The sequence below is a fragment of the Alosa sapidissima genome, chromosome 2 (assembly GCF_018492685.1).
Source record: "Alosa sapidissima isolate fAloSap1 chromosome 2, fAloSap1.pri, whole genome shotgun sequence".
In the NCBI taxonomy this organism is placed as follows: Eukaryota; Metazoa; Chordata; class Actinopteri; order Clupeiformes; family Clupeidae; genus Alosa; species Alosa sapidissima.
In genome coordinates, this window is record NC_055958.1 from 32,832,873 (window position 1) to 32,850,118 (window position 17,246).

The 17,246-nt window shown below is 43.3% G+C and overlaps 2 protein-coding genes across 9 annotated transcripts in view; both read right to left on the reverse strand.

Annotated features, from left to right (window-relative positions):
• Positions 1-13,066, reverse strand: part of prkag3b (protein kinase, AMP-activated, gamma 3b non-catalytic subunit) — a 29,120-nt gene extending 16,054 nt beyond the window's left edge. For 3 of the 7 annotated variants that reach the window (XR_006024422.1, XR_006024423.1, XM_042066947.1), the window contains exons 1-3: positions 12,876-13,066; positions 6,296-6,335; positions 4,124-4,236 (exon numbers count right to left, since the gene is read on the reverse strand). Coding sequence is in view for 5 of the 7 variants with exons in the window: in XM_042066947.1 (XP_041922881.1) it covers positions 4,124-4,236; positions 6,296-6,335; positions 12,876-12,893 (171 nt within the window). In the remaining 2 variants the exon portion in view is untranslated. Of the gene's footprint in view, positions 1-4,123; positions 4,268-6,295; positions 6,336-12,875 lie in introns of all 7 variants that reach the window. The other 4 variants (XM_042066970.1, XM_042066979.1, XM_042066962.1 and 1 more) reach the window with 4 other exon arrangements.
• Positions 9,289-17,246, reverse strand: part of ttll4 (tubulin tyrosine ligase-like family, member 4) — a 39,960-nt gene continuing 32,002 nt past the window's right edge. The window contains exon 20 of one of the 2 annotated variants that reach the window (XR_006024415.1): positions 9,289-9,319. The gene's annotated coding sequence lies outside the window, so the exon portion shown is untranslated. The remainder of the gene's footprint in view (positions 9,320-17,246) is intronic. The other variant, XR_006024414.1, reaches the window with a different exon arrangement.

Below are 17,246 nucleotides of genomic sequence, written 5' to 3' on the forward strand. Positions count from 1 at the left end.
AATTTGTGAAATAAGATACCAGAGACACTAGGCAAATATTTAGGCCTGTCATGCTGGTAGCACCATACATAAGTTAGGCTATTGCAAGGCTTAAAGCTATTATTAGGTATTATAATATTATAAGACCTAATATTATATATGTATATTATGATATCAAATAATGTTTTTGCTCAGAACGAACCTAAATGGAAATCAGTCCCCCTCAGTCCCTGATCTTTAGTGCCAAATTATGTTTTGCCATTCACAATTTAGGCTACTCACTCACTCACAAAGTGGTGAATAATGAAGTACATGTATACTGTATTAAAGTACCTTTATAAATATCCTATTAAGAAACGACCTCAAACACGAGTGAACAAGCAACATGTTAATTTCTTGAGGACACAAACTCCTGTGCTGGCCTCAGCTTGTTGGTTCATCTACCAGCAAATGATTGAAATCTATCACCCAATGGAACTGGACGATTTAACTGGAATCTAAGCAATTCACTCATGCACAAAGCTTCATATGTGATGTGCTTTGACATCATCAAACGTCTAGTCTAGCCTACTCTGAGTAGGGTTTGTTTGAAAATAGTAGGCTACTTTTACTTATTGTGATTGAGTAGAATTTCAGTCATGTAACTGTGCTTTTACTTGTGTAGATTGATTTACGCCGTGTATGAAAAGAAAGGAAAAAGAAAAACACAACCGCCACCAGCTTGACACCGATTAGATATTCTAGTTTGATTTGACATGTCGACCAAATTTAGATAGTCATAGATGCAGGGAAAGTGGATGCATGACAATTTTGAGAACCTGTGTTGAATTATCACGTGTATTAATGGGTTGACATCGACAGCAGTATTTACAATCAAAGGTTATAAACTAGCGAAACACACAAATAGACTTTAGACTTTAAACGTTAAGCTACGCATGAGCATGCCCTTATTATCTGACCTGACCATCATCGAAAAATTCGATGAGACAGTCTTGCGGATGTAAATGACGTAGACTAACAGTGAGGTTGTTGCCGGGTTAACTGATTTATGGACTGACTATGGGTCTGATTATGGACTTTTTTGACTTGGTGGTCAAACTTACCACTTCGTTGTAGGCCTACAGACAGTTGACACATAGTTGCATGCACTGTGCAATCTGCTGCCAATGGTGAAATTTCGCAGGGGTCACTGCGCTGATGGTGATGGGTGAAACCATTGTGAGGGAGCGGGGGATTCTAAATCGGCGATTTCTGTTTGAGAGGTGTTTGGTGCGGGTTTCACACCTTCTCACAGTCCAACATGTATGAACATAAAATATACTTAAAAAAATATTATCTGATTTATAAATGGGGTGGCAGTTGCCACCCTTTGCCACCCCATAGATCCGCGCATGCTCGGATGAGTAGTGGACTCGACTCGGACTTGACATTTTTTTTTAATGACTTGGACTTGAACACTGGGGACTCGAACCTTGACTCGGACTCGAGGCATAGTGACTTGACTACAACACTGAATGTAGCTACCTGGCCTCTATGGGCAGCTCTGTAGTCTAACTGAAGCTACCTGGGGCCGGTTCCCCAAAACGTTTTTATCGCTAAGTAGTTCTTAACCTATTCCTTAACCTATCTCTTAACGTTATGGCACGATTCCCGACACGTTCGTACGCTAAGTATATCTTCTGTAAGTTACACGTTCGTAAGGTTGGTCTGGACCATTCGTAAGCTCTCTCTTAGCGTTGTTTGAGCTCTCAAGACGCTATAGTCGCCGCCACTGTGCAGCAGTCTTTAGAAATCAGCGCAGCGCAGTACAAGTCAAACTATGGTAGGCCGACAGTATGTTGACAATGTTGTGGCTCAACGATGATTTTATGTTATGGACATTTTAAGACTAATAATAAAATATGTTCGCAATGGATGCAGGCCTATTTATGAAGTTTACTGTATTTGGTATCAGAACTAATATGGTGGTAATTAGCCTAGGCTATTTAGTAATGTCATTGAAGCTTTCAAATTAGCAATCACTTTTGATAATTAAAAGCTGGCAAAGATCTATAAATGGGTAAGCATGGTGGTGTCCAGTAAGCGACCAACTAGGCCTATGGCAGCAGAGGCGATTGCTCTAAGACTACAGGGGAAGCTCAGCCTCCTCTAAAATATCACAGAAAATCGCATCAAATAACACTATTACATTAGCTTCTAGCCTACTATTCCAACTAGAACATGCTGAAAAAATGTTCAACTTCATGGCTAGTTTGTTCAGCAATAAGGTTTAGCCGGTCATTTATCGTGATTTCGCACCCGTAATACATTGCTGTAACAACACGATCCATCAAAAAACCATGCCAAAACCGGAACCAAAGTTTCACAGGCACCGTTGTGGTAGAACAAAGGACCTACAACCTCGTCCTTTCATTGGAGAGTCACCTCGCATTCAACGGATTAATTTGCATAAAGATGGGCTTCGCCCAGCTTTTTGACGCGCGACATATTTTCAAATGCAGCGCTGCCTTCCCGGAATGCTTTGCGGGCGCGTTAAAGTCGCTTGACGTCACCCATAGGACTAGAGTGGAATGCGACACGTCAAAATGAAGTGTCGTGCAAGTGGATCGGTACCGTTAGTGTTGGCAGGTGAAGTCGAGAGACAAGGCAAGTTACAGCTCAAATTCTCATAATTTGGGAGCAATACAGCCGGTTTCTATTTGTCTGGAGTTACAGAGTTTGTGACTTGCTTTTGTTCCAGTTGTGTATTTAGGCTAAATTAGGTAGCGCGCTATATAACGGTGTAGGCTACATGCCATGTCTGCCATGCTAACTCTATAGCCTACTGTTTGAAATACTTTTTGCCCTCAAAGAACAATATAGCACCTTAATAATATTAATTTAATAATTTACCATTTTTATCAGAGCTTCCCCTGTTCCAAAGAGCAGCAATCGCCACTGTATGGCAGCGATCCAACGTGTCCTTGCATTAAATCAAAAACGGCGTGTAGTCCATGTCGCTCCATAGCTCTTTTTTGTTGCTGTTGCACAAGTTATTCCGAAAGCTGGAAAACGGTGTCACCTTGTGCAAGCTCACCTCGTCCAGCAAAACTTCAAGTTCCTCTGACGAGAAGCTTGGTGACTTTTTTTACGTTGCTTCCCCACCCTACTGTATCTAAATGTCTCTCTGTTCATTGTAGATAGGTTGCTTTTGATTGAAAACATTAACCAATGGCAATCATTTTTTTAATTTGAACCTTGAATTTCCCCTGGGGATCAATAAAGTATCTATCTATCTATCTATCTATCAATACCGCATTAAACAGAAGTAACTGCAGCTGCTTGCCAATCAATTATAATTGTAAGGTACCTTACCATTAATATAAAAGTGTATTACATCATTTTAAAAAGTTGTTAAATCCATGTCAAGAAGCGGCACAAGTGGCACAACAGGATAAGGATGATTAGCGAGGGATAGGCCTACCCGGTTAGTCTACCCGTCACAACATATCGTGTGAACATATTACTGACAATTTGATAATTTAGTTAATAGTTTATATACTGATAACTTAAACTATGTTAAAATAAATGTTACTGGAATAATTTGAGGAATGTTTCATTTGCATAGAACGTGTTGTGTTTCTTAACGCCGTCATGCACCTTCACGTGAAGTAGAAAATCGATTCCTGAGCAATCGATGCCAACTAATTCAGCACCTTCACTTGGGACAGCGCCTTTGTAACGTCGAACGTAAGAGGCAGCGTGTTAAGAAGCTTCCTAAGGGACACTTCGGGGAACACACTTAGGAACATAAATAACTTTGGTAAGATATATCTTTTGAGTCTTCTTAGAGCGCTAAGAGTGAGCGTTATCGGGGAACTGGCCCCAGGTCTCTATGGAGCCTATGGGCTGCTAGTTAACACACCTGAAGCTAACCGTCTTCTGCGGGCTGCTCTGTAACCCACCTGAAGCTACCTGGCCTCTTTGGGCTGGTCTTTAACACACCTGAAGCTATCTGGCCATTATGGGCTGGTCTTTAACACACCTGAAGCTATCTGGCCATTATGGGCTGGTCTTTAACCCACCTGAAGCTACCTGGCCTCTATGGGCTGGTCTTTAACCCACCTGAAGCTATCTGGCCTCTATGGGCTGGTCTTTAACACACCTGAAGCGTTGTGTCGAAGATGACCAGCTTGGAGCTGGTGGGGATGGCGTCATAGCAACAGTGGCTCAGCATGAAGCGCATGTAGACGTCTGCGCCGGGCTCCAGGGGAGGGCCTGAGAAAGGGGATGGGGGAGACGCACCCTGCTGCAGGTCGGTCAGTCTGCAGTCATGAGCAGTCAAGCTCAACACACACACACACACACACGCACACACACACAAGCGTGCACACTAACATATAGAAAGGCTAACGTGCTAACATGCACTCTGTTATACACACACGCGCACACACGCAAGTACACAAACACTGAAACATGCAAATATACTGTATACACACACACGCACACACACACACACACACACAGGTTTTACTTCTTCACCCACAGCACATGTATGCACACACACACCAGCATAAAAAGCACATACACTGGCCCTGCAATTAAATCCTCACATAGCATTACAGTATGTCACATACAGCATTGTGAGCTGAGCTACAAAATGCAATAGGTCATGTATACACACAACACATGCAGATAGATAGTATACTACCTTTGACAAGCCTGTATTTATGTAAACACACATACACACCCATGCTTGCACAACCATATGTATGTACGCTCACACACAGGGCCAGATGTACGTACATTTGCGAACGTAGCGTTATCAGCGCCATGGACACACCGCAGATTGCGAGCGCTGTCAGACCCAAGTTTCCGTCGTATTTATCAATCGTTCAATCCTTAGTGTAAACTGCGCCTTTCTCTGCCCTTCTCCGCCCATAAACGCAATTTACGAATGTCCACAACTGAATGGCAGCGCCTACAAGCGCAGTTGAATGAAGTTAACTGATGACAACATTAAAAAGAATCAAACGTTTAGCGATCATGAAATAATACCATACATGATAAGATGTCAACAAGCAGGGAGATAATGAAGATCAGTAGTTCTACTCAAACTACTTGTGCACGTAGGCTATGGAAGATTGGTCAAATCTAGCAAGTAGGAAAGTTTAAGTGAATGACGTGAAAGTGAAAGTAAGACATGCGAAAGGCCAACGAAAATTAAGGTTGCTTTTGGTAGTACAAATACTTTCACCACAAAAACTGGTGTTCTAAATAGCGATTCTGTTGTCTTTGAAAGGTTCTCTTATTGACGCATTGAACTGCAATGTGGATTAACACCTGTTTTTACAAGGCGGAAGTATTTAGGCGCAGAATAGACGTGCGCTTTCAGGAGCAGTCTTTGTACATACCGCGGAATACATAACTAGGCGTGCATGACATGACAATCGCAATCTGCCACTTTCAGCTCCCGCGACAGGCAGTTTGCGCTTTTACATCATTGCGGCCTGTTTGTACATACCTCGCAATGATTTTACACGCACATTGCGAAACAAATACGCCTGAAATGGGCGCAAAAGCGTTAGTACATCTGGCCCACAGTCTTTCAAATATACACAGGCCGTGAACTTCTTGGGCCTCTCAAGAGGAAGAGGAGTCGAGGAAGAGGAGTCGTTGGGCAACCAGTAAGTCGAGCCTGACTCCTCCTGACTCTGTTGAAGTGTCCTTGAGCAGGACACTGAACTCCAAACTGCTCTTGATGTGCAGGTCTCATGCCAATGGTGTATGAGTGTATGTGTGTGTGTGTGAGTGGGTGAATGCAAGGCATGAAACTATAAAGCACTTTGAGTGCTCGGAGGAGTAGATTTATACCATTTATCATTCGGCAGATTGCAATTCAGCCATCACTGCGTGGTCAACAGCATTTCATGCACTGTCACTATGTCTGAATATTAATATCTTGCAAAGCCACCAACTGAGTGAACTTACAGCTCGTCGACTAGCACACAAACACTATGCCACAGATCAACTCTAGCGCTACGTGTCACTAATTGGGTTATGATTATGTTATGCCCAACAGGCTTCCCAGACAAGAACATTTACGTCCTAAACAGATTAGCATAGCCCAGATCAGACAAGAAACGTGAGAGAAAACAAAACAAAACGAACTCACATGCAGAGACATGCTTACACACACAAATACACTCTCACATACACAAATACACTCTCACACACCCTCACACACACAAACACACTCACACACACAAACACATTCACACAAACAAACACAAATACAGTCTCACACATACATACAAGCAGAAGTTATGAGAGATACCTGTGTTCTTCATGGTAAGGCCCTCATCCATGAACTGTTCCTACCAATGTACAAACATGAGCAGGATTAACATAAAAAAAAAAAACTCCTCTAGGCAGAGACTTCATGCAACTTCATTCCTGTGGTTCCAATCAATCTATATCACTTTCAGTTCCAATCAAATCAGTTAAATCAACTGTAAATGACACTGTACAGAAGTTGGGTTGAACTGTGCAGAATTTAACTGAATTGTTGAAACGTTGCTAAGGGCGTCCTGTAGCCTGGCTTCCGATTGGTCAGTCCAGCGCTTGACCTCCTTCGTCACTGGGGGGTCCGTCTGACTTCTCTGTTTGTACATAGGCAAACAGCGGCATGATCTGATTTTCCGAAAGCTGGTAGAGACTTAGCTTTGTAACTGTTCTTGAACTGTGTGTAGCAGTGATCCAGTGTGTTGTCACCACGTGTAGGGAAGTGAATGTGTTGAATAAATTCAGGCATGGACCGGTTCAGATGTACTTGATTGAAATCACCGGCCACTAGCGCAGCTTCAGGGTGCGTGTGTTGTTGTCTATTTAACACTTCTTGCAATTCTGAAACCGCAGCATCTGTGTTGGCTTGTGGAGGAATGTAGACAGCGTTGAATATTACTGAAGTAAACTCGGGGCAGGTAGAAGGGTCGACAGATGATCGCTAGATGTTCTAGATGAGGCGAGCAGGACTTTGAGAGAACGGTGACATTTCTAAGATTACACCACTTGCTGTTCGTCATGATGCAAACACCGCCACCTTTCGATTTTCCAGATTCCTCAGTCCTGTCAGAGCAAGCAGCAGAGAAAAACTCCACCGGAGTGATGGCACAGTCCGGTACAAGTTCAGTTAGCCATGTCTCAGTAAAGCATAGAATGTTACAGTCCCTGATGTCTCTTTGAAACTGTATCCTCGCTCTTAGTTCAACCATCTTGTTCACAAGAGACTGGACATTGGCTAGGAGAATGGGAGATGTTCAAGACGAACTCTGCTGACATAAATGAGTTTACGGAAGTATCATTGAGTTACATCAATATGTTAACTGATTCCATCATCCCAACTGTAAAGATCCGAAGCTTCCCTAACCAGAAGCCATGGGTGGATAGAGAAGTGAGAACGGCATTAAAGACACGCACCATGACTTATAATGCTGGGCTTATTTCAGGGGATATGACGGATTACAAAGCAGCATCTTATAGTTTACGTAGAGCTATTAAAGATGCTAAGCAGCGCTATAGAGACAAAGTTGAAGCTGATTTCTTGGAGGGTGATCCAGCACGAGTGTGGAAAGGACTCCGAACCATCACTGGCTTTGAAAGAAAGTCCCCTCCTATGATGAATGTGAGTAAAGCCCTCCCTGATGAACTTAATGCTTTTTATGCTCGCTTTGACATGAAAAACACAGACTATCTTGCACTAGCTGCAGCATGTGAAGCAAATGAGGATGCACCTTTCTGTGTCTCTGAGGTCGATGTGAGCAATGCCTTTAGGAGGGTTAATTGTAGAAAAGCTGCTGGACCGGATGGAATTTCTAACAGGGTTTTGAAATCCTGCGCTGCTCAGTTAGCTCCTGTGTTCACTTATATCTTTAACACATCATTGGCTCAAGAGACAGTTCCTACTTGCCTCAAGCAGTCTGTTATTGTTCCAGTACCGAAAAACAAAAGTCCATCATGTCTGAATGACTACCGCCCAGTAGCCCTGACGTCTACAGTGATGAAGTGTTTTGAGAAGCTTGTGAAAAACATTATCTGCTCATCCCTCCCTGCCTCCTTCGACCCCCTCCAATTTGCTTACAGAGCCAACAGGTCTACAGAGGATGCCATCTCAAACCTCATGCACACCACCTTAAAGGAGAATTCCGGTGTGATATTGACCTAAAGTGTATTGAAACATGATACCGAGTGTGAACGTATGTCTCATAGCCCATCTCGACTTGTCCCCTGCACTCCAAAATCTGGCGCTAGTTAGCCGATGCTACCAACAACTTTTTCAGTAGTGGTGCTTCGGCATCGGGCTAGCCATGCAAATAAATCACTGTTTTACACCCATTTACGAGGCTCAATGTATCTCCACACTTCATTGGTAGACTTCCTAGGGCCCTGACATTTAAAACGAGACATTGAGAACTTTGAAAAAGCACTGGTAGTTTACTTACAAGACGATTTATACAGACAGTATCTTCACGAAGTTTAACGTTTGCAGCCATCTTGAATTTAGTCACGATAAGTCGAGCAACGAGTAAGAATGAACAGGTATGATAAGGGATCAGATTCCAAAAATAATTCAGTGGAAATGCATGGATTCCAGTTTCTTCCAGTAGCAGCAACTGGAATCCATGCATTTCCACTGAATTATTTTTGGTAGTGGATTACAGAAGGAAGCAGCAGAACTACAGTTACACCCCACTAATGATCAGCGGGCAACCTGTAGAGAGAGTCACAAGTTTTAAATACCTTGGTGTCCACATTACTGAAGACTTAACGTGGACTGTTAACACTCAATATGTTCTGAAGAAGTCCAGACAACGATTCTACTTCCTTCTACATCCATCATGAAGGCCTTCTTCAGCGGTTGAGAGTGTTCTAACTGGTAGCATCATCACCTAGTATGGGAACTCCACAGTTAGAGATTGTAGTACTCTGCAGAGAGTAGTGCGCTCAGCTGAACGTACTATAAGAACTCAACTCCCTGCTCTACAAGATATCTATTCCAGAAGAGTACTCCTAAGAGCCCAAAAGATTCTGAAGGACTCTTCTCATCCTAACAATGGATTATTCCTACCGCTGAAATCAAGAAGACGCCTATGTAGTCACACAGCCAGAACTTAGAGACTCAGGAGAAGTTTTTATCCCCAGGCCATCCGAACTCTGAACTCACACTATACTGACTTTGCACACATTCACTCCTCAGCACTCTCAAACATTTCCCAACTCTGAATTAACACTATACTGACTTTGCACTCATTCACTCCTCAGCACTCATGACCCCCCCCCACACACACACACACACACACACCTACATGACTTTTACATCCCTCTACCTATGCTACAGACCTTTTATTTATTTTCTTATTTCATCACACGTCAAAACACACGCACACACATGCACACACACACACACACATCTGACTTTCTCCAACTTTTGCACATCTCCATAGAACTTTTTATTTATTATTTTTGATTTCTCCTCCATCCATCTACCCATGTCCTTGATTGCCTAGCCTTTCTGCCCCCCCCCCACCCCCATCCCCAACACACACACACTTACATCATCACTGTCATCACCTCACATACATACAGCACACTGCTTGCTACAGTAAGCCTCCTCTACATACTTGCTGCACACTGCCCCGCCCCCTCCCTACATACACAGCACATTGTCTTCAGGATCTTCTCCAACACACATCCTCTACATACTTACAGCACACTGCCCCCACCTACCCACACATACACTACACACACACACACACACACACAGTCACTGCTCCACTCCCCTCCCACCCACACACACATCTTCACTGTCATCACTCACATACATCATACATACAGTACTCTGCTTGCAATAGTAAGTCCCTTCACCATACTTGCAGTGCCCCCCCCCCTACCTACACAGCACATTATTTCATCAGGAAGCTTCTCCAACACACATCCCCAACATACTTACAGCACACTGCCCCCCCGCCCCCCCCCCCCAATACACAGCACATTGTCTCATGAGGAAGCCTCTCCCCACATCCACACAGCACACTATCCCATCTCCCCTGTCATCCCCCCAACACACACACCAAGACCCCTGGCAGTTGGGTTAGCCCCTTGAGCCGTGGATCTGCCCAAGGTTTCTTCCTTGGTAAGGGAGTTTTTCCTTGCCCCTGTTGCTCTTGGGTGCTCCCTTTGCCACCCTTTGCCATGTCTCCATGGGTTTTGCTGGGCTGAGGTGAGGTGAGGTGAGTGTGTTGGCAGCGGAGAGCAGAGTGGGCACAGAAGCCTCGACAGCATGAGACCAATGAGGGCACTGCCAACGGAGGCTTGCCTGCCAAGCCTGCCTGCTTCCTCCGCCACATAGCTTTACCATGATGAACTGCCACATGGATGAATGCCCCCCAACCCCCCCAACACACACACACACAATAGGAAGAATCTCGCTCGCAAGTGCAGGTACACACACACACACAGACACACAGCCCTGATTATATATGAAAACAAACAGCCTGACGAAAACAGCCTGACGAACACACACACACACACAAACAGCCCATGTCAGATGTACACACACACACACAAGAGTATGTGAGTGAGAGAGAGAGAGAAAGAGTAAATGTGTGTGTGTGTGCAGGTGTCTTAAAAAGAGTCTGTGTGTGTGTGTGAGAGAGAGGTATGTGAGTTTTCTGTCAGTCTTGTCAATATCACATGTACCACACACACATACACATCCTGATCTGATCCTGCAGACCAAAATGTGAATGTGACACAACACAGGTTGAAGAAAATGCCCACTAGGAGTGAAAACAACTGCCACTAGGAGTGAAAACAACTGCCACTAGGAGTGAAAACAAATGCCCACTAGGAGCAAAGTGAAAACAAATGCCCACTAGGAGCACAGTGAAAACAAATGCCCACTAGGAGCAAAGTGAAAACAAATGCCCACTAGGAGCACAGTGAAAACAAATGCCCACTAGGAGCACAGTGAAAACAAATGCCCACTAGGAGCACAGTGAAAACAAATGCCCACTAGGAGCACAGTGAAAACAAATGCCCACTAGGAGTGAAAACAAATGCCCACTAGGAGTGAAAACAAATGCCCACTAGGAGCACAGTGAAAACAAATGCCCACTAGGAGTGAAAACAAATGCCCACTAGGAGCACAGTGAAAACAAATGCCCACTAGGAGCACAGTGAAAACAAATGCCCACTAGGAGCAAAGTGAAAACAAATGCCCACTAGGAGCACAGTGAAAACAAATGCCCACTAGGAGCACAGTGAAAACAAATGCCCACTAGGAGCACAGTGAAAACAAATGCCAGTAAACCTGAGCGAGAGCACCTGCTTTTTCCAGCCCTGGTTTGGATTGGTTTTAAAATGTCAAATGACAGTATGTTTTTAGCCACATTTCTCCATGGTGGGCGCTAGGCGGGTGTGTTATTATGAGCTGAGCGTATACCGAGGGAGACACAAAGAGCTTTCTAGAAGAGGAACAACAATGACGGTGCAGAAATCTGCGATAAGTGAGTTAACTGATGTAGACAATGGTGTCATTTTCTTCAGTAACTGTGTTAGGCCAAACATGTTGTCTTGAGACAGCTTGGCAACAGAAATGCAAAACTATATATAACTATATATTTATATTACTGTAATTATATAGATATACAGTTGTGCTATATATAAAGTTACATACACTGTACATACACATGCTAAAGTTGACTAAAATGACTAGCTATTAGGCTAACTGAAATAAAACCATGGCAATCTCCAGGTATTGTGAAGGTATGTGATGATGTGGGGCTATTTGAATTCCAAAGGCCATAGGAACTTTAGCAGGATGCATAGTATCCTGGATCCATGAAATAAAAAAAATATGAATGAAAAATATGAACACATCTTCTGATATAGATTTAAAACAAGAATGCATATTTAATCATCATTTTAAGAGCGAAATCTTAAACATACAAAGTTGACACTGTCATTCAACGTGCTTAAATGCTATTGAGACGCAAAACATACCCCGAATTATAGAATGACCCATATATAGAGAGTATACTGTATGTGTGTGTAACATTATATATAACATTGAACTTCAAAATGCACAGGTGACACTGACCAGTCATCATTTAACGTGATTGTCTAATGTTCCCACTTAACTCAATATCCCAGTGCTCATCATCAGCCCACTCTCATCACCACATCACATGCACCTGACTGTCCCAGGTTCAGCTGAGCGTGCCCTGTGCACAGAGACCTTCAGACAGATTGCTGTTCTGGTCCTGAGATGTGTGTGTGTGTGATTGTGTATGTGTTTGAGGGGGGGGGGGCACCTGCAGCTGACTGCATGACTGCATGGGGTCTTTCTCGGACATCAACCAGTGTTGCACTGCGGTCTCTTGCAAACATTACAACTACTTAAGCACAGCTATTTAAAAACATGTCACTTTAAGAATCTGTTCTTCCTCACACACATAGCCTACACTAACCAGCGGTATGTCTGAGGTATCTGTTCCTTAGATAGATAGATAGATAGATAGACAGATAAGATAGATATAGATACTTTATTGATCTCCAAGGGGGAAAAAGTACAGTTCCTGCCTAAATCAAAACCGCTTTGCAAAATCGAGACCAAATATGATGTTCTATTCAGGTTGCACTTGAATACTTCTGCATACTGTCAAACTGTGAATGGACGGCACACACTCCACTCATTGGCCAGCGTCTGGAAAAGTTTACAGCATTCACACTCTCTCACAGGCCATACCCAGAGGTGCCAAGTGCTAATGTTAGCCGCCAGCGTGCTAGTACTTTCCACACACACAAACAAACGCTCTCAACATTCGTAGGTAGCGTGCGCAGTGTGTGTGTTTTACCTCTGTTAGTGGCTCCATGTTGTGGCAGCGTGTTCCTGGACCGGCGGGAGGGGAGGTCTCTCTCTGTCTCACACGGGAAGAGTCTTTAGCACGGCCACAGCAGCATTCTCCTTCTGTGCCTCTGTCTGTCTCTGTGTGTGTGTGAGTGTGTGTTTAGAGGGAAGGAGCTTGGCCATCTAAATCAGGAGACAGCGCAACAGGGCTTCCAAAGAGCAAGGGGGAGGGGCGGACATGTGTGTGTGTGTGTGTGTGTGTGTGTGTACACACAGACAAGGCCGAACTGTAAGGACCAACTGTGTGAGGGCCAACCCACAAAGGGAAAAGGGCACTAAAGGCAACTGGTCTCAAGTTCTTAACCAAGGGTGTGTGTGTGTGGTGGGACTGGCAAGGCTTGATGAGTGAAGTGAGGAAATCACTGCTTGCAAAGCATTTAGCCTAGTCTAAATATCTGGGCCATTAAGTATTAAGTCCACATACAACAAAATGGCTTGATGGAGACACACACACACACACGTCCAGGCAGATTAAAAGTTAAATAATATTATTTTGATTCAAGTAATATTCAAGTTCATCTGTTTCAATACACTTGTAGGGCCTAAATATTTTCAATATGTTTACATGTATTCTGTGTGGTTCTGGGTTCTCCAGAGACGTCTTGAGAACTTGACTCACAGCAAAAGTACAGGGATGAGGCACTTTGCTTGGCTGGCTTGTGCACTTTTCGGTTTGCCAAGAAAATTTCTAAACAAATTGACACAATGCCATCTGAAATACACTACAGTAGCTTGTTTCCCCCCACCCCTCACTAATGTGTGTGTGTGTGTGTGCAGGCAAGAGATAGAGTAACACACACACTATGCACTGACACAAATATCGGAACATATTAAACATAATTACCACAAGTAATTATCCTGCAGCCCACAAGTGCGTTTGAGCTGTGGGACTGTCAAGGGTGTGTGAGAATTTCAATGTGCAGCAGTTCCAGACGTGGCTATTTATATCCTATGACCTGGCGGTTAAATGTAGCCCTGCTAATCGCGCGTTTGCCAGCTAGCTTGCCTGCCTGCTCACTCACAGCAGCCCTCCTGGGCAGATATGGGCAACACCGGGGGCCAAGGGAGTACCGCTAGCTGCTCAGTACCACTCAGGCTCTCCAGATAGCCACAGATAGGGGTTTGGGTGAGATAGAGGCTCACTTTCCACATGACAAAATCGGGACTAGACCTAAACTGGCCACTGTACCACAACTCAGAGAGAAAGAGAGAGAGAGAGAAAGAGTGAAATAAAAGAAAGAGAGAGAGAAATCAAGACGGGTCAAACTGGACTTTGTGTCCCAACAGAATTGTTGATCAGCCTTAATCAAAACTTGTGAGAGAGATCTTTTGCAAGTATAGTTGTTCAACAATGCTTTCTGTAAAAGTAGCCCCCCACCCCCGAGTTGGGTCAGTCACAGAATCTGGCCTGTCTATCTGGGTCACCAGCTGTGGTCAGTCAGCAGGGCCAAAGCCAAGGCCAGCCGAGCAGCAGGGAACAGCTGACGGTTGTGTTGGACTGGATGTGGTTTGGACGCGTGCCCTATTGCAGGGTTCCTACACATTTTCCATTTCAAAATTCCATACTCAAATTTTCAAACTTCTCGGTACATTTTTCTGACCATATTCTATGTCAATGGAACGTTCTACAAGCATTGTGAAGAGCTGTATAATAATGTTTATTATTAACTTTGTAGCAGTTGGATACTTTTCGTTGGGGGGGGAAGTGCTGTGTTGGAAGGTGCGCTCACATTTTTAGTTCTCTGTAGATACAAGCATAGCCTACATATGTTGAGACTAGTGCACTGCTGGCAGAGGCACCATAAACAATATTTAGAGGGGATGCATCCCCTCTATTGAAATCCGGATTCTTCTTCTTCTTCTTATTTTTCTTTTTACCTTTTTGTGTGCGCTATTCAGCCCAAACCGCTTAACGTACAAATTTGGTTGAAACACCGTTCCGTAGATCTTCCAAGGCTTTACTGTCCTATCCGTTTTTCATTTTTGAGAAGTTTATACTTTTTGAGATATTTGTAATTAAAAGTGTATTTTTCCCCCATAGACTTGAATGGGGGCTGTGATGTCATAATAGAGCCAGCTGCGCTCGTTAAGTAGTTCTCAGAGCAGTTCCCAGGCTAATCAGAACACTGGCACAGGTGTCACCTGTGAGGAATTCAACTGTCTCAGCTTCTAAGCATACAATCTAGCTCTACCTGAACTACACATCCTGTTAAAGTGTTTCCTGTGTGTCAAAATAAAAGTCCCAGCCATATCTCATCCATTCAGCATTATATCTCCAGAACGGCTTGACGTACATGCTTCAAATTTGGTACGAGTGTTTTTATGGACTCAAAGATGAAGTTGGAGGTTGAAGGTCAAATGTCAAGGTCAAAACCACCTTGAGTATGATATCTCAAGAATGCCATGTCACACAAGATTCAAATTTGGTTACTCCAAAAGCACCTTTGCAGGTATCACAATTACCCTACCAACCAGCTAGCAGCAAGCTCAACAGCCCCACCAACACCCTAACCAGCAGACTGCATCCCCTCGTGTAATTCCTCAGAATTGCATTTCTAGTATTTGTTTGCAATAACAGTTTATCAGATAATGCAGTATCCATGTCTTGGTAAATCAAAAAAGTCTACCAGTGTTTTAGCCGAAAATAGAAGAGATACGCAAACATACCAGTGCACAATGGTGTAGGGCACTTGGATAGAACAGATACAACATATTTCTCCATACCCTTGTTTCTTTTTTCCATACTTATCCAGACCTGGAAATTACTAAAATCAAATTCCATACTTTTCCAGGTTTTCCATACTGCGTAGGAACCCTGATATTGGGGCTGGCTTTTTGGACAGATAGCGCAACTGCTCTGGGCGCCTAAATAACAGTAATCACAAAATAGGCTTTCAGCATTTACTAGCCAGCAGTGTTACTGAATACATATTCAGAACATCAACGGTAACATTTAGGTAAACCACACGTTTGCGTCCGATTTCCCGGTATGTCTGTTAGTCCCAATTATCCTCCATTTATAATAAGCTTTATTTTTTATTTTTTTTTGTATAGCACCTTTCATACACAGAATGCAGCTCAAAGTGCTTTACATTTGAAGCATTTAACACAATAATAGTCAGTCAGTCATTATCAATCACTTTTCTTCATTGCTGGGGCTGTTTATGATCTACTCAGCAACATATCAAAAATATAGAAAATGACATGTCATAAGACTGGCAGCCTTAACCCTCTTACCCCCCCACAAGCACATCATATGGCAACTGTGGCAAGGAAAAACTCCCATATTCCAGTAAGAAACCTTGAGCAGAACCTGACTTAATAGGGGGAGCCCATATGCTTCTGGCTGGCTGCGCCCTCCAATAGCAGCAGATGTAGAATAATCTGAAAAAGTAGTCTACAGGATAAGATGAGTTAACTAAAAGCTTTCCTGTACAGGTATGTTTTCAGATCTTTTTTAAAAATATTTACTGAACTCGCCTGCTTCATGTACAGAGGCAGGGTGCTCCATAGTTTGGGGGCATAATGGATAAAAGCAGCTTCTCCACTTTGTTTGTGGAGCACTTTGGGTACGATTAAAAGATTAGAATTGGATGATCTAAGTTTCCTTTGTGGTTGATAAGATATTAAAAGCTCAGAGATATATGAAGGTGCTATGCCATTCAGAGCTTTGTAAGTAATTAACATAACCTTAAAATCAATTCTATAGGAAATAGGGAGCCAGTGCAGTTCAGCCAACACAGGGGTGATGTGTTCTCTCTTCTTAGTCTTAGTTAAAAGTCTAGCCGCAGAGTTCTGTATGAGTGCCAATTTCTTTAGATGTTTTTTGGGAAGACCAGTGAAAAGTGCATTGCAGTAGTCTAACCTGCTAGTGATAAAGGCGTGAATTAGTTTTTCTGCATCTTGTTGAGTTAAAAAGGGCCGCACTTTGGCAATGTTTCTCAAGTGGAAATAGGCTGTCTGAGTAACTTTACTGATATGGGGCTTAAAACTTAACTCTGCATCTAAGATGACACCGAGGCTTGTTACTTTTGGTTTGACCTGGTGCGCCAAGTTCCCCAAATTACTAAGAATAATATCTCGCTTTAGTTTTGGTCCAACCAAAAGTACCTCTGTTTTGTCATCATTTAGTTTCAAAAAAGTTTTGCTCATCCACTGATTAATGGAGGTTAGGCATGCAGTGAGGGAGCAAAGGCCATCTGGGTTAGTTGGCTCCACAGAAATATACAATTGGGCATCATCTGCGTAGCTGTGGAAGTGTACATTATGCTGACTTATGACGTTTCCCAATGGAAGCATATATAGAGAAAATAGCAGG